This window comes from Leucopleurus acutus, assembly GCF_964270905.1.
Source record: "Leucopleurus acutus genome assembly, chromosome: 8".
Taxonomy (NCBI): domain Eukaryota; kingdom Metazoa; phylum Chordata; class Mammalia; order Artiodactyla; family Delphinidae; genus Leucopleurus; species Leucopleurus acutus.
The window spans coordinates 85,919,215-85,945,570 of record NC_139151.1 but is presented as its reverse complement, the minus strand read 5'-3'; the positions used below and the strand labels follow the sequence as shown (position 1 = coordinate 85,945,570).

Here is a 26,356-nt window from a genome sequence, read left to right as displayed (position 1 = left end):
CATACGTTTGTTCTCTACATCTGTCTCTCAATTTCTACTCTGCAAATCGGTTCATCTGTACCGTTTTCCTAGGTTCCACATATATGCATTAATATGCAATATTTGTTTTTCTCTTTCTGACTCACTTCACTCTGTATGAGAGTCTCTAGATTCATCCACATCTCTACAAATGACCCAATTTCGTTCTTTTATGGATGAGTAATATTCCATTGTACATATGTACCACATCTTCTTTATCCATTCATCTGTTGATGGGCATTTAGGTTGCTTCCATGACCTGGCTATTGTAACTAGTGCTGCACTGAACATTGGGGTGCATGTGTCTTTTTGAATTATGGTTTTCTCTGGGTATATGCCCAGTAGTGGGATTGCTGGGTCATATGGTAATTCGATTTTTAGTTCTTTAAGGAACCTCCATAGTGGCTGTATGAATTTACATTCTCACCAACAGTGCAAGAGGGTTCCTTTTTCTCCACACCCTCTCCAGCATTTGTTATTTGCAGATTTTCTGATGATGGCCATTCTAACTGGTGTGAGGTGATACCTCATTGTAGGATTTTTTTTTTTTTTTTTTTTTGCGGTAAGCGGACCTCTCACTGTTGTGGCCTCTCCTGCCGTGGAGCACAGGCTCTGGACGCACAGGCCCAGCGGCCATGGCCCACGGGCCAAGCTGCTCCGCGGCATGCGGGATCCTCCCGGACCGGGGCACGAACCCGTGTCCCCTGCAACGGCAGGCAGACTCTCAACCACTGCGCCACCAGGGAAGCCCCCTCATTCATTGTACTTTTGATTTGCATTTCTCTAATAATTAGTGATGTTGAGCAGCATTTAATGTGCTTCTTGACCATCTGTATGTCCTCTTTGGAGAAATGTCTATTTAGGTCTTCTGCCCCTTTTTTGATTGGGTTGTTTGTTTTCTGAATATTAAGCCACATGAGCTGTTTATATATTTTGGAGATTAACCCTTTGTCCGTTGATTCATTTGCAAATATTTTTTCCCATTCTGAGGGGTGTCTTTTCGTCTTGTTTGTAGTTTCCTTTGCTTTGCAAAAGCTTTTAAGTTTCATTAGGTCCCATTTGTTTATTTTTGTTTTTATTTCCATTACTCTAGGAGGTGGATCAAAAGATCTTGCTGTGATTTATGTCAAAGAGTGTTCTTCCTACGTTTTCCTCTAAGAGCTTTATAGTGTCTGGTCTTACGTTTAGGTCTCTAATCAATTTTGAGTTTATTTTTGTGTATGGTGTTAGGGAGTGTTCTCATTTCATTCTTTTACATGCAGCTGTCCAGTTTTCCCAGCAACACTTACTATTTTTTCTCCATTGTATATCCTTGCATCCTTTGTCATAGATTGAATGACCATAGGTGCGTGGGTTTATCCCTGGGCTTTCTATCCTGTTCCACTGATTTATATTTCTGTTTTTGTGCCACTACCATATTGTCTTGATTACTGTAGCTTTGTAGTGTAGTCTGAAGTCAGGGAGTCTGATTCCTCCAGCTCTGTTTTTTTCCCTCAAGACTGCTTTGGCTACTCGGGGTCTGTTGTGTCTCCATACAAATTTTAAGATTTTTTGTTCTAGTTCTGTAAAAAATGCCATTAGTAATTTGATAGGGATTGCATTGAATCTGTAGATTGCTTTGGGTAGTATAGTCATTTTCACAATATTGATTCTTCCAATCCAAGAACATGGTATATCTCTCTATCTGTTGATATCATCTTTAATTTCTTTCAACAGTGTCTTATAGTTTTCTGAATACAGGTCTTTTGTCTCTTCAGGTAGGTTTATTCCTAGGTATTTTATTCTTTTTGTTGCAATGGTAAATGGGAGTGTTTCCTTAATTTCCCTTTCAGATTTTTCATTATTAGTGTATAGGAATGCAAGAGAGTTCTGTGCATTAATTTTGTATGCTGCAACTTTACCAAATTCATTGATTAGCTCTAGTAGTTTTCTGATGGCATCTTTAGGGTTCTCTATATATAGTATCATGTCATCTGCAAACAGTGACAGTTTTACTTCTTCTTTTCCAATTTGTATTCCTTTTATTTATTTTCCTTCTCTGATTGCATGGCTAGGACTTCCAAAACTATGTTGAATAACAGTGACGGGAGTGGACGTCCTTGCCTCGTTCCTGATCTTAGAGGAAATGCTTTCAGCTGTTCACCATTGAGAATGATGGTTGCTGTGGGTTTTTCGTATATGGCCTTTAGTATGTTGAGGTAGGTTCCCTCTATGCCCACTTTCTGGAGAGTCTTTTTTTTTTTCATAAATGAGTGTTAAATTTTGTCAAAACGTTTTTCTGCATCTATTGAGATGATCATATGGTTTTCATTCTTCAATTTGTTAATATGGTGTATCACATTGATTGATTTGCATATATTGAAGAATGTTTGCACCCCTGGGATAAATCCCAATTGATCATGGTGTATGATCCTTTTAATGTGTTGTTGGATTCTGTTTGCTAGTAGTTTGTTGAGGATTCTTGCATCTACATTCATCAGTGATACTGGCGTGTAATTTTCTTTTTTGTAGTATCTTTGGTTTTGGTATCAGGTGATGGTGGCCTCATAGAATGAGTTTGGGTGTGTTCCTTCCTCTGCAATTTTTTGGAAGAGTTTGAGAAGGATGGGTGTTAGGTCTTCTCTAAATGTTTGATAGAATTCATCTGTGAAGCCATCTGGTCCTAGACTTTTGTTTGTTGGAAGATTTTGAATCACAGTTTCAATTTCATTACTTGTGATTGGTCTGTTCATATTTTCTATTTCTTCCTGGTTCAGTCTTGGAAGGTTATACCTTTCTAAGAATTTGTCCATTTCTTCCAGGTTCTCCATTTTATTGGCACAGAGTTGCTTGTAGTAGTCTCTTAAGATGCTTTGTATTTCTGTGGTGTCTGTTGTAACTTCTCCTTTTTCATTTCTAGTTTTAATGATTTGAGTCCTCTCCCTCTTTTTCTTGATGAGTCTGGCTAATAGTTTATCAATTTTGTTTATCTTCTCAAAGAACCTGTTTTTAGTTTGATTGATCTTTGCTACTGTTTTCTTTGTTTCTATTTCATTTATTTCTGCTCTGATCTTTATGATTTCTTTCCTTCTGCTAATTTTGGGTTTTGTTTGTTCTTCTTTCTCTAGTTCCTTTAGGTGTAAGGTTAGACTGTTTATTTGAGATTTTTCTTGTTTCTTGAGGTAGGCTTATACAGCTATAAACTTCCCTCTTAGAACTTCTTTTGCTGCATCCCACAGGTTTTGTGTCATCATGTTTTCATTATCATTTGTCTCTAGGTATTTGATTTCCTCTTTGATTTCTTCAGTGATCTCTTAGTTATTTAGTAACATATTGTTTAGCCTCCACGTGTTTGTGTTTTTTACGTTTTTTACCCCGTAACTGATTTCTAATCTCATATCATTGCGGTCAGAAAAGATGTTTGATACGATTTCAATTTTCTTAAATTTACTGAGGTTTGATTTGTGACCCAGGATGTGATCTATCCTGGAGAATGTTCCGTGCGCACTTGAGAAGAAAGTGTAATTTGCTGTTCTTGGATGGAATGTCCTATAAATATCAATTAAATCTATCTGGTCTATTGTGTCATTTAAAGCTTGTGTTTCTTATTAATTTTGTTTGGATGATCTGTCCAATGATGTAAGTGAGGTGTTAAAGTCCCCCACTATTATTGTGTTACTGTCGATTTCCTCTTTTATAGATCTTAGCAGTTGCCTTATGTATTGAGGTGCTCCTATGTTGGGTGCATATATATTTATAATTGTTATATCTTCTTCTTGGATTGATCCCTTGATCATTATGTAGTGTCCTTCCTTGTCTCTTATAACATTCTTTATTTTAAAGTTTATTTTATCTGATATAAGTATTGCTACTCCAGCTTTCTTTTGATATCCATTTGCATGGAATATCTTTTTCCATCCCCTCACTTCCAGTCTGAAGGTGTCCCTAGGTCTGAAGTGGGTCTCTTGTAGACAGCATAAATATGGGTCTTGTTTTTGTATCCATTCAGCGAACCTCTGTCTTTTGGTTGGAGCATTTAATCCATTCATGTTTAAGGTAATTATCGATATGTATGTTCCTATGACAATTTTCTTAATTGTTTTGGGTTTATTTTGTAGGTCCTTTTCTTCTCTTATGTTTCCCACTTAGAGAAATTCCTTTAGCATTTGTTGTAGAGCTGGTTTGGTGGTGCTGAATTCTCTTAGCTTTTGCTTGTCTGTAAAGCTTTTGATTTCTCCATCGAATATGAATGAGATCCTTGCCGGGTAGAGTAATCTTGGTTCTAGGTTCTTCCCTTTCATCACTTTAAGTATATCATGCCACTCCCTTCTGGCTTGTAGAGTTTCTGCTGAGAAATCAGCTGTTAACCATATGCGAGTTCCCTTGTATTTGTTGTTTTTCCCTTGCTGCTTTCAATAATTTTTCTTTGTCTTTAATTTTTGCCAATTTGATTACTATGTGTCTCGGTGTGTTTCTCCTTGGGTTTATCCTGTATGGGACACTCTGTGCTTCCTGGACTTGGGTGGCTATTTCCTTTCCCATGTTAGGGAAGTTTTTAACTATAATCTCTTGAAATATTTTCTCGGGTCCTATCTCTCTCTCTTCTCCTTCTGGGACCCCTATAATGAGAATGTTGTTGCATTTAATGTTGTCCCAGAAGTCTCTTAGGCTGTCTTCATTACTTTCCATTCTTTTTTCTTTATTCTGTTCCACAGCAGCGAATTCCACCATTCTGTCTTCCAGGTCATTTATCCGTTCTTCTGCCTCAGTGATTCTGCTATTGATTCCTTCTAGTGTATTTTTCATTTCAGTTATTGTACTGTTCATCTCTGTTTGTTTGTTCTTTATTTCTTCTAGGTCTTTGTTAAACACTTCTTGCATCTTCTCGATCTTTGCCTCCATTCTTTTTCTGAGGTCCTGGATCATCTTCACTATCATTATTCTGAATTCTTTTTCTGGAAGGTTGCCTATCTCCACTTCATTTAGTTGTTTTTCTGGGGTTTTATCTTGTTCCTTCATCTGGTACATAGCCCTCTGCCTTTTCACCTTGTCTCTCTTTCTGTGAATGTGGTTTTTGTTCCAGAGGCTGCAGAATTTGAGTTCTTCTTTCTTCTGCTGTCTGCCCTCTGGTGGATGAGGCTAAGAGGCTTTTGCAAGTTTCCTCCTGAACCTAATTCTCAATTTCCCCACCTGCCCACAAAAAAACACCACTGTTTCCCAATCTCAGTTATTCCACCCTTCCAGCTCAGGCCCAGCGGGGCATGTAGTCAACTCCTGCTCACTGTTCTGGACATTGCTGGATTTGGTGATTCCTCTTTCCTGTGTTTAAGCTCAACTTACGTTTAAAAAATCTGTCTTACAATTTTCTACCCCGAAGTGAGCAGAACCCTGACCACATCTGTTTAGATGGTCATACTGACTAGAAGTCCTCAGGACTGGCCTTTCCAATGTGAGCCTGTAAAGGGAACTACTTAAATTGCCTACAGTTAGCTCTTGATACCAGAGCACTCCTAGGGCCTGTTCCATTTAGTGCAAGGCTACTGTCAGGGCTCAAGAAAGCACGTAAAGACCACTTCCTACAAAATAACCATGAGTGTCCTTACCTCTTGGCTTTAGGATAAGGACACTCACAGACTGATAAACTGCAGCTTGATATTCAAGATCCTTCCTATAACCTATCTTATTTCACATCCACCATGCCCTTAATGCAGCCAGAATTACCTACGGTTGCCAAAATATATGTCATGACATCTCACTTCCAAGATTTTGACAAATTGTTTACATTACTTATAATGTCCTTCTTTTTTTTTTTTTTTTAAAAAAGCCCATGTATTATATAAGGACCAACTCAAATAGTACCTCATCTGTAAAGCCTTCTTGATGCCTGTCACATCTCCTGCTCTTGCCTTACTCTCCCCTCTGCCAATATATTTACTGATCAGCCATTTACAGTGCTGCTGGGTCTGTTCTATTGATTATTAATATGCCAGTCATAACCACAAAAGGAAACTTCAAAACTCAGACATGTTCACCACTAAGGAACAGAATTAAGTTGTGCTTCCAATCAGAGGTGGTACATAGCACATCAAGGACCAGTCATTGTCATCTGGATAGCCTCATTGTGCCATACCTCCTATCCTCTATAGTGGCCCATTCCACAGTCCCAAACTCCTGCTGTGAGGCCCATTCTGTAATTTCTCTTGTTGAGTTTCCTAGCACCCCAGCCCTGCCCACCCCACCTGCAAGAACTGAGACCTTCTCTCAAACTCCCAAGCTACTAAATACTTGCAGCCTTTTTCCCAATGCCCAACATTTGTCCTCACTGCCATGAACGGCTCATCTCCTAGAATCACAGCATAACTCTGTTAGACTCTGAACTCTTACTCACTGCCTAAGTTCTCTCTATACAATTTTTTTAACATCTTTATTGGAGTATAATTGCTTTACAACGTTGTGTTAGTTTCTGCTATATAACAAAGTGAATCAGCTATATGCATACATATATCCCCATATCCCCTCCCTCTTGCGTCTCCTTCCCACTCTCCCTACCCCACCCCTCTAGGTGGTCGCAAAGCACCGAGCTGATCTCCCTGTGCTATGCGGTTGCTTCCCACTAGCTATCTGTTTTACATTTGGTAGTGTATATATGTCAATGCTAATCTCTCACTTCGTCCCAGCTTACCCTTCCCTCTCCCCGTGTCCTCAGTTCCATTCTCTATGTCTGCGTCTTTATTCCTGTCCTCCCCCTAGGTTCATCAGAACCACTTTTTTTTGTTTTTTAGATTCCATACATATGTGTTAGCATATGGTTTTTGTTTTTCTCTTTTTGACTTACTTCAACTCTGTATGACAGTCTCTAGGTCATCCACCTCACTACAAATAACTCAATTTTGTTTCTTTTTATGGCTGAGTAGTATCCCATTGTATATATGTGCCACAACTTCTTTATCCATTCATCTGCCAATGGACACTTAAGTTGCTTCTACGTCCTAGCTATTGTAAATAGTGCTGCAATGAACATTGTGGTACATGTCTCTTTTTGAACTATAGTTTTCTCAGGGTATATGCCCAGCAGTGGGGTTACTGGGTCATATGGTAGTTCTGTTTGTAGTTTTTTAAGGAACCTCCATATTGTTCTCCATAGTGGCTGCATCAATTTACATTCCCACCAACAGTGCAAGAGGGTTCCCTTTTCTCCACAACCTCTCCAGCATTTATTGTTTGTAGTTTTTTTTGATGATGGCCATTCTGACTGGTGTGAGATGATACCTCACTGTAGTTTTGATTTGCATTTCTCTAATGATTAGTGATGCTGAACATCCTTTCATGTGTTTGTTGGCAATCTGTATCTTCTTTGGAGAGATGTCTATTTAGGTCTTCTGCCCATTTGGGGATTGGGTTGTTTGTTTTTTTGATATTGAGCCGTATGAGCTGCTTGTGTATTTTGGAGATTAATCCTTTGTCAGTTGCTTCGTTTGCAAATATTTTCTCCCATTCTGAGGGTTGTCTTTTCATCTTGTTTATGGTTTCCTTTACTGTGCAAAAGCTTTTAATCTATACAATTTTATGAGCGCTAGCCTGGACCACTCAATACCAACATTTGCCTGGATGACCTCCCATGCCCACTGAATCACAAATAGAGACCCCAGAAGTCCTTGCCAGGGCTAGTCTCTGGAATCAGTCAAATCCTCCCAGACCATTTCTCACGCTGAAGCATAATAATGGCTATGGGGAACTCACCTAGTCAATTTCTCTGTGCATCTGTCCAATGAGCCGTAATAAGGGACTGGAGATTCATCTCCCCAAAAGTTTAACATGTTGCAGAATGAGTAAAGCATAGGGAGATGGCTAAAAGAATCCATCCCACGGTCAGTACCTGGTTACTCTACAGACACATATGGCAATGACCAGAGGAAGGAAAAAGGAAAAGAAAGCAGCTGTCAGAAAAATAAAAAGTCTCCTTCTCCAGCTTCCTTCACAGTAATTTTTCCTCTGTCCTCCTTCTGCACCATGAGCGCTGTAGCATCCTTATCTCTTTGGCCTTCATATGCTTAGTCTTATTTTTTAAGCACCATACTAAGTATTAAAATCTGGCAAAATAATTATTTACAATAGCCAAGGTATGGAAACAACCTACGTGCCCATCAATGGATAAATGGATAAAGATGTGAGATATAGGGCTTCCCTGGTGGCGCAGTGGTTGAGAGTCTGCCTGCCGATGCAGGGGACATGGTTTCGTGCCCTGGTCCGGGAAGATCCCACATGCCATGGAACAGCTAGGCCCGTGAGCCATGGCTGCTGAGCCTGCGCGTCCGGAGCCTGTGCTCCGCAAAGGGAGAGGCCACAACAGTGAGAGGCCCGCGCACTGCCAAAAAAAAAAAAAAAAAAAAAAAAGATGTGAGATATATGCATATATATAATGGAATACTACTCAGCCATAAAAAAGATGAAAATCTCGCTATTTGCAACAGCATGGATGGACCTTGAGGGTATTATGCTAGATGAAATAAGTCAAAGAAAGACAAATACTGTAGAATTTCACGATATGTAGAATATAAAAAACAAAACAAAACAAAAGAAATGAACAAAGCAAACCAAACAGGAACAAACACGTAGCTACAGAGAACACAGTAGTGGTTACCAGAGCGGAAGGGCCAGGGGAAGGAGGGGAGGACAAAATGGGCAAATAAGATCAACTGTGTAGTGACAGACGGAAACTAAGTTTTTGGTGGTGAGCATGCTGTAGCATATACAGAAGTAGAAATGTAACGTTGTACACGTGAAACAGACAATGTTATAAACCAATGTTACCTCAGTAAAAAAATAAATTTAAAAAAATCTGGCAAAATGGTTGCTATAAACAATAGATTAATACAGCTTTGTAGGTAGTATTGTAGCAAGTATTTTCTTAGTAACAGCAAGATTCAAATTCACTTGGAGCTTATAAAAAGCTGAGGAAAGAATAGTTTCTCACTCCAAGTTATATCCCAAAGACTACTGACTGGACAACTTTAGAAAATATATATTAGTACAAAAAGTTCAAACATATAAAAAAGTTATAAGGAAAGTTAATGAACCAACTTTTACAACTATTACACTGTCAACTGACTCATGAATACTTATAATCTTATCCTCCCACCAGAGGTATTGTGAAGTTAAGGCCAGATGTACTATCATTTCATACATAAATATTTCAACTCATATCTCTTATAGATAAGATTTTAAAAATTATTAGCATAGTATCATTAAACCTCTAAAATGATTAATTTCTTAATCTAATTAAACATATAATTTTCAAATTCCCCAAATGTTTTATTTGCTTGAATCATCAACAAAATAAGTTCCCTACATTGGAACCAGTCTCTTAAATCTCCTTGAAGCTATAGGTTCCCCTACCTCCTTCCTTTCCCCATCTTCCCATCCCTTGACATTTATTTGTTGACGAAACTGGCCTGTAGAAATCCCCACAGTCTGGGTTATGCTGATATATTCCTCACGGTGTCATTAGATACATGCCTCTTTCCCCTATATTTCCTGGAAACTGGTAGCAAGAACTACAGGCTTGATCAATTCAGCTCAATTTTCTGGCAAGACAACCTTATAGCTGGTGGTACTATCTGGTTTTCTCTCTTTCTGTGATATTAGCAACCATCGATGGTCACTGGCTATATCCCTTAATTCATTAGAGACTGCAAAATTGTGATACAGTGACATTCTATCATTCCTCCATCTTTTAAGAGTTGGGATATGCCAATGATTAGAAACTTATCATCACCAACTACTTGGTTACTCTAAGCTACAGTTCATATAGGAAAGGCAGGGAAAAATACTTGAGTCTTTCCACTTATTACCAGTTTTCAAAATAAGTTAATTTACTAGCATCCCCCAAAGCACACCAACTATTAGTATTTTTCTTTAGTACTATTGTGAGCTTCAAATTTAAATATATTTAATGTGTTTCAATACACTGTAGATATTATTCTTACTGATCCTCAAATTGTCCCATTTTTGGCTCCTGAGTCCTTTAAGACGCCCTCAGGAGTTTTTGATAACTGTTTTCCTTTCTAAATTGACAAGATGTTCCAAGCTCATCTTGTACATTTCCTGCCCCAGACCTGGAAGTAGCTATTTTCCAAGGAGCTTTGGTTTACTTTAGTAGGAAATGACATTAGATACTAAAGTCTCATTGTTAGGGGTGCTCATTGCTAGTGGGTTTGTCATTTTTCCAGGCCCTGCCATGAAAAAGAGCTAGAAAATTTACCATCACAGGATCTTTCCTTAACCTTAGCTATCTTTCATCTGTTTTTCCTTTAAACCACACTCAAAGGCTGGATTCCCAATAATATCATCTTAACCACTCATTTGCTTTATCCCATAATTTTAAAAAACCTTAGAATAACAATACCAACATAACCACTATAATACTATTACTCTAAACAGTTTAAGATATTTTTAGAGATGTCATTGTCCTTTAATTACAATCTAATAGCGATAGATAGTCAAGTTTGTTGACATCTGAAATAGCCCCTCCCTGCATGGTTGTTATATCAGCAACTCAATATATAATTAGGTTCTTCTGTTTCAATTGGTTTCCATTTTTAGGGATCTTTTAAAATTAAATTCTGTGTTAAAATTATGCAAAATATGTATATGGTTCCAAGTTAAGGAGACAAAACAAGATGTATTCAGAGAAGTCTAGCTTCTGCTCCTCTCTCCACCCACCACACTGTTTCCTCCATCACACTCCAAATAACCATTTTTTTGTTGTTAAGTTTTTGTTTTATCCTTTTTTAAAAAAAATTTCCAAATATTAGTATTCCCATCCCTTTCTTCAATGAATGATACACACCATATCTATTAGTCACCACCCTGCTTTCTTCCCCTGAAAGTCACTCTACAATAGTATAAAGAGACACTCTTCATTCCTTTCTATAGTTGTGGATATAGTATATGTTATTCATCAAATTGTGTACTGACCAACAGATGGATTGTTTCTAACTTTTGCTATTACAAACACTGCTGCGATAAATAGCCTCATATGTGCATCTTTTCTTATTTTTGCCTTTAGATAGGATCCCTAGAAATAGAACTGCCTGGCGAAAGGGTAAATATAAATGTAAGTTTTCTAGGTATTGACAAGTTCTCTCCCCTAGGTCTTATACCATTTTGCATTTCCTACAGCAATGTTTGAGACTGCCTGCTTCCCCCCATTCCCTCCACAGTCTCATCAACAGAATAACTTGTCAAACTTTTTAATTTCTGTCAATATGATTGGTAAGAAATGATGTATCAGTGTAGTATTAATCTGCATATTTATTAGTACAAATATTAAATAGCTTTTCATATGTTAGAGGCAATTTGCAGTTCTTTTTCTGCAAACCATCTGTTCTTATATCTTGCCCATTTTCTTGCTGAGTTGATAGTTTTCTTATTCTCTATTTTTTAGAAATACTAACCCTTTGTGATTAAAAACTGCAAATACCCTTCTCCAATTTGTCATCTTTTTTACTTTATTTATTATGTTTTCAGCTATAATAAAGTTATTATTTTTACCATAAAATTTATCTATATTTCCCTTATTGCATCTGGATTTTGAGTTGTAGTTAGGGTGTTTATCCACTTCCAGGTTCAGAGGAATTCACCAGCCTTTTTCCTAGTACTTGTCTGGTTTCATTTTTGTATATTAAGTGACTGATTCACTTGTAATTTATCATTGGGATAGTACAAAGACTAAATCTAATATCGTCTTCCTTCATTATTTAAACACTAAATATTCATGTCTATTTCCTCATTTTCCATTCAGTTCTGTTAGTCTGTCTTTTTAAGCACCAATACCACAGTTTTTATTATAAAGGCTTAATAACATGTTTCAATATCTAGTAGGTCTACAGCTCTCCTCTGCTGCTCTTCTTTAATGAGAGTTTTTCTTATTATTCTTACTTATCTATTCTTTCCAATGAAATTTATAATCAGCTTGCCTAGCTACAGGAAGCAGACACAAAGAATCATTATAAAGTCACAAATTAACTTTAGGGGATTGACAAATTTATGATGTTGAAACTAAAAGCTAAGAATAAGAACTAAAACTTGGAAAAAAGCATTAAAATAGTTTACCATTCTCTGCTTGTGAAGAGATACAGGCTGAACCCAGAAAACCTTTGCTACATTACCATGAGAAATTTTTATTTAAACAATTAAGATTAATAAGCAAAGGAACCAATCATTTCATGTATATCATGTATTGTGTAAACCACCTGATTAGGAAAACACCAGAATGATCAAATAACACAGGTATTAGAAATGCATTGCTCACCTTCCTTTTTCAGCCATTTCACAATGTTCCCTTCTTCCATTGTAGGAGACAGTGATGGCATTAGTATCGTAATAGGATCAGCTGAAATTGAAAAAAGGAAAGATTAAACACAAAAAATAATGCACCTCATGAGGCAGCAACAAGTTCAAGTAAATTAATATCTAATTCAATTTGAGAAAAAAAATATTCCACAGTCTGAAAGACACCCAACTGGTCAAACTAAGTGCTCAGTAATCTTTTCTGGAATATTTTCAACTCCTTTTTCATAGTTCCCCAAGCCCTCTATGCATATTTTCAAGCCAGGTGCTTACAAGATTAAAAAAAAGAAAAGCTGATTTATGTTTCATCTTCTTCTCCTTCCCCTTTTGTTGCTGGAAAAAAAATTTACAAGTAGAATGACCAAAGGAAAAGACAAAAAAAACACAAAAAACTAGAGTTCTGATAACCTACAACAGAAGAATTATTAGACTTACAACAGAATAATCAAGATTAAACTTTAGAAACTGGTTGTGTTTTTACTTTAATCTAATATTACACTATTCAGAAATCAAAGGTTCTTGCTAAGTGTGAAAAGCAGAGGTTTGCTTTGTTAAGAATGATACGGTAAGTGAACTTAAGTAGTTAAATTAATCTCAGATTGTGTTTCATACCACAGTTCAGCTAGGGATCCAAAAAGATAGACTCAAACCAGGGTGACCTCTCAATAAAGCATAGCCACTTTTTCCTTAGATATCAAAAAAGGAGACACGCTATATATTTGGCCAGATGTGCTTCCCGATAATTCCACTGTCCAGGACCATACTTAAAGAGCGCACAGCTGTTAGATTACAATTTACATAAAGTTTATACTAATAAAATAGTTCAGAGTGCTCCAGTTCTTATTTAGCAGTAGCCATAGTAACAAATTACATTGCCTGAAATCTTCCACAAAACCTATTCTCTCCTCAGATTATTCAACTCTCTGACCCAAAAAAGCAAAATACACCACATCTGACATAATTCAAATGTGGAAAAGGGTAGAATAGGGCTTTTTTCCCCCATTGATGTTTTAGGGTTAAAAATAAGGGAATTGATATCAAAAAAACAAACAATCCAATCAAAAAATGGGCAGAAGACTTAAATACACATTTCTCCAAAGAAGATATACAGATTGCCAACAAACACATGAAAGGATGCTGAACATCACTAATCATTAGAGAAATGCAAATCAAAACCCGGTGAGGTATCACCTCACACTGGTCAGAATGGCCATCATCAAAATATCTACAAACAATAAATATTGGAGGGGGTATGGAGAAAAGGGAACCCTCTTGCACTGTTGGTGGGAATGTAAATTGATGCAGCCACTATGGAGAACAGTATGGAGGTTTCTTAAAAAACTAAAAATAGAACTGCCATATGACCCAGCAATCCCACTACTGGGCATATATCCTGAGAAAACCATAGTTCAAAAAGAGACATGTACCACAATGTTCAATGCAGCACTATTTACAAATAGCCAGGACATGGAAGCAACCTAAGTGTCCATCGACAGATGAATGGATAAAGAAGATGTGGCACATATATACAATGGGATACTACTCAGCCATAAAAAGAAACAAAATTGAGTTATTTGTAGTGAGGTGAATGGACCTAGAGACTGTCATACAGAGTGAAGTAAGTCAGAAAGAGAAAAACAAAAACCGTATGCTAACATGTATATGGAATCTAAAAAAAAAAAGGTTCTGATGAACCTAGGGGCAGGACAGGAATAAAGACGCAGACGTAGAGAATGGACTTGAGGACATGGGGGTGGGGGGCAGGGTAAGCTGGAAGGAAGTGAGACAGCAGCATTGACATATATATAAAATAGATAGCTTGTAGGAAACAGCCCCATAACACAGGGAGATCAGCTCTGTGCTTTGTGACCACCTAGAAGGGTGGGATAGGGAGAGCGGGAGGGAGGCTCAAGAGGGAGGAGATACGGGGATATATGTATACATACAGCTGATTCACTTTGTTATATAGCAGAAACTAACACAACTGTAAAGCAATTATACTCCAATAAAGATGTGTTAAAAAAAAATAAGGGGGGCTTCCCTGGTGGCGCAGTGGTTGAGAGTCTGCCTGCTAATGCAGGGGACACGGGTTCAAGCCCTGGTCTGGGAGGATTCCACATGCCGTGGAGCAACTAGGCCCGTGAGCCACAACTACTGAGCCTGCGCGTCTGGAGCCTGTGCTCCGCAACAAGAGAGGCCGCGATAGTGAGAGGCCCGCGCACCACGATGAAGAGTGGCCCCTGCTTGCCACAACTAGAGAAAGCCCCCACACAGAAACGAAGACCCAATACAGCAAAAATAAAAAAATAAATTAATTAATAAACTCCTACCCCCAACATCTTCTTAAAAAAAATAATAATAAGGGAATTGAATGCTAATGTTAAATGTAGTTAAATATTTCCTTTGGGGAACTGAACTAATGTTATTGTAATTTCAAATGGAGAGTTCCTATGGCTTCATGGTAAAGAAGTACCATTTCTGAAGCATTTGGAAGGAAGCTTTTATCCTCCCGTCACTGTTCATTCACTCCCCTCTAAAGGATCCAGGCAAATACAACTGCCTCAGCCTTTTCCTCATTTTAAGACCTGTCTGCCTATAGGGAACCTGTATTTTCCTTTCAGTTCTTCTATGCACTAGGCCTAAATGGACCTGCCTTTCAAAGGCAGATAGTAAGCCCACCTCTCTCTATTCCTGCCATCAGGGCCCAGTGGGTGCTGGGAAGCAATTCAGGATGTGTGTGTTTCCTTTGTATACACAAACTGTCTCTCTCAAACAAAAGCCCAAAGTCTAAACAGGGGTTGTGCTGAGGAGTCCAACTGTAGAAGGCCACAGATTTAAGTCACATTTTCCAATACAACAAAACCATCAACATTAAAACTGTTACTCTGATCTCCATCTGTCTGGTTTTTGCCTTCTCAATTGGTACCAATCTACAAGGGTAGAAATGTAGAATCATCACTCTCAATACCCCAACAATGATAGAGCCTGAACCAAATTCTAAGTCAACACACCCATTTCATCAATGAGAAAACTACAATCCACTGATTCAGGGATTTGAATTCTGCCTAGCTCTCAAGGCTGTCCTCTCCTACACTGTACTGCTGCTCATCGTTAACTGATTATCCTTACCAATATGGATTATCACCTAATTAATCATTGGTTATTTATAGCCTATTCATCCAGAAATTCAAACAGAACCAGACATATCAAATCCATGTGAGCATTCTTCACGTGTCCAATCAAGCAGCCTAACAATCCCTCTCTATCAAAAAGTTCAAGCCTGGCGTTACAAGATGCAATATTTCAAAATCATACACACAGTAAATTTATACATCAAATAGAGTTCTACTACAAAGAAGCAAAATAAATGAACTTCTATGATTCTATGTCCAGATTCCAATTTATGACAAATATCAACTCAGTTCTCTCAAAACAAAGTCTCTCTTCAATATTTTTATACCTTGATTCTAGTTGCCATGATACAATTAATGTTTATTTTATGATTCTCTCACCTACGAGACCTTCACATTTTTCCTGACATTAAGTACTTCATTATGAAACTTTTTGCGTTTTATGAATTACCACATCAAGAATCTTAAAATTTTTCATATTTTAAAAATAAAAAGAACAGAATCACTCCTCATACAGCCACCCTTCATAGATGAGTTGAAACTGCTTCTCTGAATGACAATAAAATATAAAAATTCTGTAATAGATCATTATCCTTACTCTGAAATGAAGGTGACAAAAACCAAAGAAAGACATTTTGGACGTTTCCATTATTCGGTACTATCTCTGGATTGCTTATACTGACTTATATGGAGAGCACAATGTGCAATGTATTTTCTGCTAAATCTAACTAACCTATCCTCAGATGCTCATGCTAGAAAATGATTTTTAAAAGGAAGCATTAATTTACTAATAATAATGCATATTTCATTCTAGTATATCCTCTTTCAACCTGAACATTATATACATCTTTTCCAAATATATTTTTTCCAGTGGGAAAGTAATTATATAATCATAATATCAGTTTTGAATGACAGGGCTGCATATAACTAATATCTGGCCCTTATGGCTGCCATCAATTCTACTGAAGATAGTGTGGGCTTTTCTAGACTCCTTGGAATTTTAACCTACACATAATGTTGTTTAATTTCATTAGGAATTATACGGAGCTTCCCTTCTCATTCCAATAAGCAATACATTCTACCTTTTTCCTGTCAAACTGAGGAGGCCTTGAAATGGGCACCAATTACAGTTCCTACGCATAACTGGACAAACTATAGTAAGAATAAAGGAAATGCAGTTTTTTACTCCACTGGTCATACAGGTTATTTCAATTAGTACTCAAAAAATACCCCAAATTTTGTTAGACTTTAACCCTTTTGTAGTCATTTTAGAATTCTATTTCTTTTCATCAAGCTAACAAAGTATACCTAACGGCTTATAAAGTCTGTCCTTCTATAGCAGTTAAAAAACATATTTAAAAACTTTTAAGGTAACTACCGTAATGTACGTTGTTCCAGTTTATATTTAAATATACTGATTTTAACAGCAGAGTCTCACAAATCCGTCACAACTGTCTTAATCTCTTTTTTTATTGCCTCAGTATAATGACACAATAAGTTGAAATTTTTCACTCAGTATATTGCTGCTTTACCTTCCTTCTCAGGCACATGAGCAAATGATCAATTACTGAATCTTACAGCAAACTACACTAATCTAATTTCTTGTTCTCTAGAGGATTTCTTTTATCTCAAAACACTCGTACCTCAGCAAAACCTGTAAAAGCTTTAAACTGATGATCTATACATCAATTCTAAAAGGTTTCCAGATTTTAAAAAAAAAAGATTAATATAAGCAAACTCTTAAAATACAAATGCAGAACAAATAGCTTTGTGGCTAATAATGAAACAGATCTAAGCCCCATTACTCTGACTGAAGTAATTAAGGAAATTCCACAATTTACTTATGGTACTGCTTGGACGTCATGCTCTAGTCCATTTATACGACTATAATCCAAACACAAAAATCATGAAATGAAGACAGATAAATTGAAGAAATAAATTACCCTGTACTTTTTTAGTGCAGCTCTCTGTTCCTTATATTAATTTGCTTCTTTTTTAATAGGAAGAGATGCTGCTCATTTAATCACCTCTCTTTTCTAATGCAAGAACTCATTAAATAAAATTGACCTTTAAAATTTCTGCTTAAATAAAACAATTCTGCCATCTGCAGGCTGGATGAAATAAAGCCATAAGACGTAAAGGTAATTTCAAAATCAATACCAGGGCATAGAATAATATTAATACTGCAGTTTTGAATAAAGGTAAAGCAATTTTTTAAAAGATAAGTGCTTGTCATATGGGTCTTCTTTGTTCAAATACTTATTTTGGCATAAGAATGATTGAAAATGTCACAAATACTTACTTTGGTATAAGAATAGATTGAAAATGTCAAATACTTATTTTGGTATAAGAATACATTGAAAATGTCAATGAACAACAATAGAAAATGTATGCGTAATAGTTTCTGAGAAAATATCATTTAGAGTAATAAATGTAATGAAAGACGCCCACAAACAGTATATATGGCATAATCCAATTTCCACCTGCTTAGCTTGTATGTACACAAAGACTGAAAGGATATACTCCAAAATGACAATAGTACCTATCTCTAGTTGATGGTTTTATTATACCTGCTTTTTATTTCTTTGTTTCTTGTTACCTTTAAACAAAAACCCACAAGAACAGGGAGAAAAGAAGGAACAATAGAACACAATTTTGGAAGCAGAAAAGTAAATAATGTAGATAGTAATAATTGACTAGAAAGCTGAATGCTAAACTAGAAGTGGAGAAAGCTGAGATAATCAACCTGGTTTATACAAGAATTTCCCAAAGGCCCAAGAACTGGCAGTACTGAGGACCTCTGGAAACACTGGGGGTGGTGGGGTGGCAGGTTTGGGTAAATGCTGTTTAAGTGCTGGGTAACACAACCCTCATTCAACCGAAGACTGGAGGTTGTTTCCTCTGCAGAGGTAAAAGAGAAGACCTTCGGAACAGAGGTTGAACCTACACACCTGGAGATACTGTATATAGAAAGTGCAAAAGTAAGTTAACTGAGAGATCAGCTGAAGTGACTGACAATAACAGAAATTGTGCTAAAAAGCTATTAGATGGTGTGGGATGAATTAGTAATAGTTACAGAGAAAACTGAAGAAAAAATTTTAAAGGCAACGACTTGAAAAAAAGCAAAAAGTAAGAAAGGTAACAATCATAATATGGGACGATATAGGACAATTCTCAGTTAAGCATTATTTGTTTGGTGTAAGCACTGAATATAGATTTAATTAAGAATTGCAAAATAACTACATTGGGGGAATGGTGGAAGGAAAACGGGGATGACTGATCAGAAGTCATACACAGATAATATATAACATATATAATATATAACATAAAATAGAGAGATGAACAAATGCCAGAGGACACTTAGAAGCAACAAGAGACAAAACCTGTTGCTTCTAAGGAGGAATATGACTGGGGGGAGCAGGGAGAGATGGGTCAGAGACCCACCGTATTGTTATAAGACTTTTAGTACCATTTGACTATTTAAACTATATGCATGCACGACTGTGTTAAAATATTTTATTATTTAATAAAATGACTTTTTTTTTTTTTTAACTTAAGCAGCAGCACACCACTGTGATTTAGAGAACAGGCACTGGAGCCAAACTGCCTAGGTTCAAATTATCAATCCAGCACCTACAAGTTACCTAGTCATTCTGCGCTCTGATTGCCTCTTCTGTAAAATAAAGAGTTTGGTAAGGTCTAAATAAGGTTACACATGCCAAGTCATTACAATGGAGTCTGGCAAAAAGTAAGTCTCAAAACTGTTAGCTGTTTATTATTAATAGGCAGCACAGAAATGGTTAAGAGTAGACTCTGAAGGCAGCCAGACAGTTGGCTAGATGTATCACAATATCCTACTTTACAAATCCTTCCTCAGTAATGAGCCATGGATTCACAGGTTCCTTTCACCTTCCCAATCTAAACATGAAGGTTTCCTTTCTACTCTTTACCTTATCCAGCCTTGTCCTCATTGCTAAAGTACACTAACTCTTGAACTCTCTTTTAACTGTATTGCACATTTGAAAACCAAACTCTCATTAATGTCACTGGCAAATGTTTTACTTTCTGTGGTACTGTCATATTGACTACCAAAGCTAAAGGGTAAAATTAGGCATTCAACAAATGCTTTCTGAGCTCCTGCTATCCTAGCCTTAGACCTACATAAGACCAGAATCTTGACCTCAAAGGATTATAGTTTAAATGGGAGGTCAAGACAAATACACAAGTACTAGAGGGTAGCATATAAACGTGCTGTGAGAATGCCAAAGAGCTGAGAGTCGAGATTCTAGCTGTTCAAAAAAGGAAATCTTGATTTGTGTGCTAGTACCACTTTATACTCATTAGAATGGCATTATCAAAAAAAAAAAAAAAAACAGAAAACAAGGTGTTGGCAAGATGTGGAGAAATTAGAGCCCTTGTACACTGTTGGTGGAAAAGTAAAACAATGCAGCTTCTGTGGAAAAACAACCCAATGGTTCCTCAAAAAATTAAACATTGAACGACCATTTATTTGATCAGGCAACCTCACTTCTCGGTATACACCCCAAATAACTGAAAGCGGGAACTCGAACAGGTGTTTGCACAACCATGTTCACAGCAGCATTATTCACAATGGCCAAAAGGTGAAAACAGACCAAGTGTCCATGGATAGATGAATGCAGAGACAAAATATTGTGGTATATACATCCAATAAAATGTGATTTGGCCTTAAAAAGGGATGAGATTCAGATATCTGCAACAACATGGATGAAACTTGAAGACATTATACTAAGAGAAATAAGCCAGACACAAAAAGACAAATATTTTATGATTCTGCTTTTATGAGGTACCTAGAAGAGGCAAATTCACAGGGAAAGAAGAGTGGTTACCAGGGGCTAGGGAGAGGGCAGAATGGGGAGTTGTTGTTTAATGGGTACAGAGTTTCAGTTTAGGATTAAGAAAAAGTTCTGGAGACACTGGTAATAGCTGCACACAATGTGAGCACTCTTAATGCCCTAGAACTAAACACTTAAAAATAGTTAAAATGGTAGATTTTATATATATTTTACAATAAAAAATAACTTTTAATTTAAAAAATCTGCTGAGCAAATAAAACAAGGTGAGGGACCAGCAGAGATATTCCAGGTGAGGGAAACATCATATGCTAATAAAGAGGTGGGAATTACAGTTTAGTCTGGCTAAAGAGTAGAATGTAATGAAAATGAAAGGTAGGCCATGTAAGTTAAAAAAAGTATGTTGGGACTACTGACTTATGGTAGGTAGCCATAGTACCTTCTAGTACACTCTAATACCTAGTTAATGGGTTTGACATTATTTAAATAGCAATGGAAAGCCATGAAAAAAATTTCGAGTGAGTAAAATAAATAACCACAATAAAAAAATTGAACTTGTTTACAGTTCCACAGACATGGCTATGTTCACAAGGCTATAATTTACAAAAAAGAAAAGAAGAAAAACTGCACATGCTTTGAGACAGTCACAACTATAAACCCTGCAGAAAAGCTAAAATAATGGGATTTTAAATACAAAGTGAAGATACCCATGAACATGTTACCTGTTCTCCTTTACTGACTTAGAACACTTGTCCTGAGAGACTGAAAAGGCATGTTAAGGACCAGATCCTTCTAAGAAAAGAAAGGAAAGTAAGGGGACCCAGTCGCAGTAGAGGAACTATTTTATTGTTTAATCAGAGAAGGCGTCCTCTGACAAAGTGAGTAGAGCTGAATGGAGGAAGCCACGCAAATCTCTGATGGAGAGCCTTCGAAACGGAGGAAACAGCAAGCACAAGAATGAGCAGAGGGCTTCCCTGGTGGTGCAGTAGTTGAGAATCCGCCTGCCAATGCAGGGGACTCAGGTTCAAGCCCTGGTCCGGGATGATCCCACATGCCGCAGAGCTGCTAAGTCCGTGCGCCACAACTACTGAGCCCGAACTCTAGAGCCCACGAGCCACAATTACTGAGCCCACGTGCTACAACTACTGAAGCCCACGCACCTAGAGCCCATGCTCCACAACAAGAGAAGCCACCGCAATGAGAAGCCTGCACACCGCAATGAAGAGTAGCTCCTGCTTGCCACAACTAGAGAAAGCCCACGTGCAGCAACGAAGACCCAATGCAGCCAAAAATAAATAAATTAAAAACATTAAAAAAGAACATAGAAAAAATAAATTGTATGTTTACCCACATAGGAAAAATAAATTAAAAATAATTTTTTAAGTTAAAAAAAAAAAAGAATGTGCAGGGAGCATGCTTGGTATGTTCAGAACTCACCAAGGGAGCCTGTGTGCTGGAGTGAAGTGAGTGTGAGGTGAGGCATGGTCAGAGCTGAACTCAGAGAGGTGGAGGATTCATATCATATTGTGCTTTGTAAACCACAGTTAAGGACTTCAGATTTCATTCTGAGTTTAATGAGGAGCTCTTGGAGGGTTTTCAGCAGAGGAGTAACATGATCTGATTTATAATTTAAAAGCAGCACTCTGAAAGCTGCATGGAGAATGGCCGGTACTGGGCCAAGGGTGGTGGTAGAGACATCTATTGGGACACTCCTGCAATAATCTAGATTAGAGGTGGTGGTAGCTTGCACCAGTCTAGTTGGTAGCAGAAGTGGTGAGGAGTGGTCAGATTACATTTAAAAGGTAGAGTCAACAACAATTTCTGATAGTTTGGATGTGGCATACGAAAGTCAGGAGTCAAGGATGACTCGAGTTAGGAGTACAAGTAAAAAAACCCCAAAATGCAAATTAGATGCCATAGTTCCAAAAGGAACATTTTTCTTTCTATAAAAAGTGCCCCAGGGGCTTCCCTGGTGGCGCAGTGGTTGAGAGTCCGCCTGCCGATGCAGGGGACACGGGTTCGTGCCCTGGTCCGGGAAAATCCCACGTGCTGCGGAGCGGCTTGGCCCGAGAGCCATGGCCGCTGAGTCTGCGCGTCTGGAGCCTGTGCTCCGCAACGGGAGAGGCCACAACAGTGAGAGGCCCGCGTACCGGAAAAAAAAAAAAAAGTGCCCCAGAAGCCTACATAGACTTGATTCCTATTCAGCTATTCAAATGTAGAAAGAAAAATCCCATTAAAAATCAGGTCAGTTATAAAGAGCCTGTGCTTACTCTTGTGCAAAGCACTGGCCTAGGGAAACAACCCAAGGAAACTACATTTGATTCTTCCAAGTGTAGAAACTACAATTGCTCTCTTCCCCTCTGTTAGCATGAGACCTACCATACAGACACACATGAGCCAGGACTTGATCGTATCAGTGCTACAGCTGAGGCATCAACATAAAGTGTAATGACTGATGGGTAAGTCAGGTGGGTTGGGGAGGCATCTCCCATCTGCCCTTCCAGATCTATTCATCAACCCTCCCCCATACTACTATATGGGCTACATCAACAGGCCTCCTTGCTTTGGCCTCCAGTTGGGTTCTGCCAATGAGCAGAATAAGCAGGAGACCGAAAGGAGAGAGAATAGTGAGGTCAGGACATTTTTTTCCCCAGCCCCCTCCTTGAAGGGTTGCCTGGCCTGGCTGGATCCTTTAACTGAAGGGCACAGCTCCATCAGAGGTCCTCCCACAGGCTCCCTCCTCCCCAGTTCCAGGAAGTGCTCGCTTCCCATGCCTCTTCAAGCCAAGGGGTGGTCACAGCACCTTACTCAAAACAGCCCATTAGGGCTTCCCTGGTGGCGCAGTGGTTGGGAGTCCGCCTGCCGATGCAGGGGACACGGGTTTGTGCCCCGGTCCGGGAGGATCCCACATGCTGCGGAGGGGCTGGGCCCGTGAGCCATGGCCGCTGAGCCTGCGCGTCCGGAGCCTGTGCTCCGCAACGGGAGAGGCCGCAACAGTGAGAGGCCCGCCTACCGCAAAAAAAAAATACAAAAAAACAGCCCATTAGTACAGCACCATCTCTACAGCCTAAATTCACAAAAATAGTCACTTATAAAACTCTCCTCAAATTACCCATTTCTAGAGTGTCATCGATTCCCTTGCCAGGAGCCTGTAAAAAGATTTAAGAGGGTGGCATTGAAGTAACAAGAAAAATTTCAAACCACAAGGAAGGTCACTCCATTTGAAGGAACAATATGAGCAAAGAAAGGAAAGAGAAGTACAGATGTTTAGGTAAAGGTGAATGATCGGATGAGCCTAAACGCACAAACTTAACCCAAACCCAGATATGAATCAAAATTTCCAGATAACTGCCTTTGTTGTAGTCACTTGTGTAAATGTATCCAAGAGTCATTTGTTTACAGTTCGAACCCCTATATTAAAATGCACCTTTCTTGTTCTCAGATATGGCAAATACCCTTGCAAAGTAGCACAATTATTTTCTGCAGGAAATGACCAAAATGTTCATGGTAATAGCCTGGAGACTAGGTGGCATTTATAGATAAATTACAGGGAGATCTACAAGTTCCCTAGAATCACATACAAAATTTTGCATGTATGCATTTTTCTGAAGAAGTGGTATAGCTTTTATCAGTTTTCAAATAGGTTTACGCCTCTCTAAAAATCAGTGCTAGTAGATTCCCAAAGAAACTCGCCTGAATTTAAATTTACCAACCTTAATTCTTCCCTAGAAATGTTTCATTAACACAAGAAAGGCCTTGATTGAAGAAAAGTATCCAGTAGATCACCAGCTATAGTAAATGTATTGCTTACCAAGTACAAAAAATAAAAAGAGTCACCATACACTCCATTTTATTTACAGAATCTGTTGATTCCTTCATACACTTAGCACTGAATGATACATTTATAAAGACCCTGCTGGAATTGTAAGGTATGTCAGAATGGCTGCAGAACTATTTTCTCTGGATGAAACAAACCAAACACTTCAGAAGAGGTTTCAGCTTGCAATATTGGTCTTCTTGGTATTAAACTATAAAATTTAAATTCTACATGAATCCCAGTTTATTCTGCAATCTTGGAACAAGGGCAAAAAGAAATCACCACTCAAGAGTGTAGGAAAAGAATGAACACATACATAAGAGTTTGGGGATTTACACATTTTTTCGTAAAGGCAAATGATGCTCAAGACAACAATAAGGTGTAGTTAAGAGTATATCATCTTAGAAACTTACAGCGAGGTCAGTGACGTATACTTTAACTCTTAAATGGTCTTACCATCCTTTATACACAGTCTGGAATTTTAGTGCCTTATTTAAAATAATGCTATCATGACGGTTGCTGAAATACCATTTCACAATGTAGATATTATCAGACTACATCACTTATTAAAAAAAAAGTCTCATCACTGGATCTTAAAATCTCAGTGAAATCATCTTAACATTAACTTCGTGTAACATTTTTTTCTGAGCCTCAAGTAGCTCAGAATATGTAGGCAATGCCTACTGCACCTAATTTTTTATATTACAATTCATCCTGTGGAGTGATTGAATGATGCGCAGGTAGTAATACACTCAGTACCTGCCCGCCACCCATGTGAAGAAAAATAATGCCGGGCACACTATATTACATAGTATTAAACACTGTAAGAATTATGTTAATTGTGTCAATACCACTCTTTAATGACAACTTTCTATAATAAATTTTGTGAACAAAGAAGAATTTCAATGACTATCCAGTTCTACAACGGTTAAGTCAGAACCCACTCAAGTTGCCCAGCCACAGTGCGACCTGAGAGTAATTCAGGATGAAGCACTCTGCTTTGGATAAACAGGCCCTTAGATAGTTCGAAGCATATCTCAGGAAGAATTTCAATGACCCTGGATTCTTACATCTTCCTATTCGTAGAAATACACTAAAACCATTAACATGAGATATCTGTTCTTTGTGATTAGCAGTAATCTTTTACCAAGATATATGCTTGACTGTATGTATTTCCTAGACAAAAAAATTCATATACAATCTGGCTTCCCCCCTACCTCTGCAGAGCAGTTCCTCGGAGCTGAGTGGCTGTCTCCCGTGCTATAATCGTCACTAAGCCGCTGAATAAAACTTAACTCACAACTCTTATGTTGTATGTCTTTAAGTCGACATCTTCTTGGTAAGATTCCACTCCTAAATTTTCACTCTTTCAGGCTCATGTTTTGGATAAACATTCTTCCCGACCTATGTCTAATGGCTGGACATTTACAAATTGGGTCCTTTACCACAGTCGTCGCGTGGAGCAACCCAACTGTCCTCGAAGGTCTCCCAATAGAGACAGGTCAGGAGAATGAATAAAAACGGCTAACAGTGACGTTTAAATCTCAACAAACTTGGTCAACCTAACAACTCTAAAGAAACCTGAAATGTGACTGGGAAAAGGCCCGAGAGATGCCTCACAACCCAAATTCCAAGGCAAGGTCACGGAGAAGCCATATCACCCAGGCGGCCAGGGACGGAATCAAGTTCTCCTAGTTTCCCCAAAAGCCCTTTGCGGCATGCAGTAGGCCAAGTCAGCAGACTCCTCCCCGAGAAAAAGCCAAGGGAACAGTGAGCCCCTGGCAACTCACACCCAGATGCAGGCCTTCAATCGAAAAGCTCCAGCCCCAGGCCCACCGCTCAGATACACAGAAGCTGTGCGAGCCCCAGCCACTCACCTCGCAGCCACTGCGTGCTGTGAAACCATCTCCAACTAGCTCCACGGCCGGCAGACCACACAGCAGCCCCCTTAACCAGCCCACGCAGCAACCGTTGATCACAGCCTAGCCTCCAGGAGGCCGCCATCTTCCCGGCCTTCTCCCGGGCTGCCCTCTGCACAGCCTGATTGCCCAGTCATCAAGGCCCTCTCAGGCCCCGCCTCCCACCCTGTTGGACACGCCCCCTGGACGCCAGCCGCCCCTCTGAGCCTTGGAATCAAGCTCTTCTAGCCCCGCCTCCAACAGCTTGGCCCCGCCTCCCGGTCAGGCGGCTCCGCGGTTGGGTCTCCAGGCAGCGAGGCCCTCCCAGAC

The 26,356-nt window shown here is 38.6% G+C and overlaps 1 protein-coding gene across 1 annotated transcript in view; it reads right to left on the bottom strand.

The window, feature by feature from the left end:
* The window catches only part of PDHX (pyruvate dehydrogenase complex component X), a 77,060-nt gene extending 50,911 nt beyond the window's left edge, over positions 1-26,149 (bottom strand). The window contains exons 1-2 of the mRNA XM_082845568.1: positions 26,006-26,149; positions 12,311-12,391 (exon numbers count right to left, since the gene is read on the bottom strand). Coding sequence (XP_082701694.1) covers positions 12,311-12,391; positions 26,006-26,132 — 208 coding nt within the window. The 5' untranslated portion in view covers positions 26,133-26,149. The remainder of the gene's footprint in view (positions 1-12,310; positions 12,392-26,005) is intronic.
* Between the last annotated feature and the right edge of the window lie 207 nt (positions 26,150-26,356).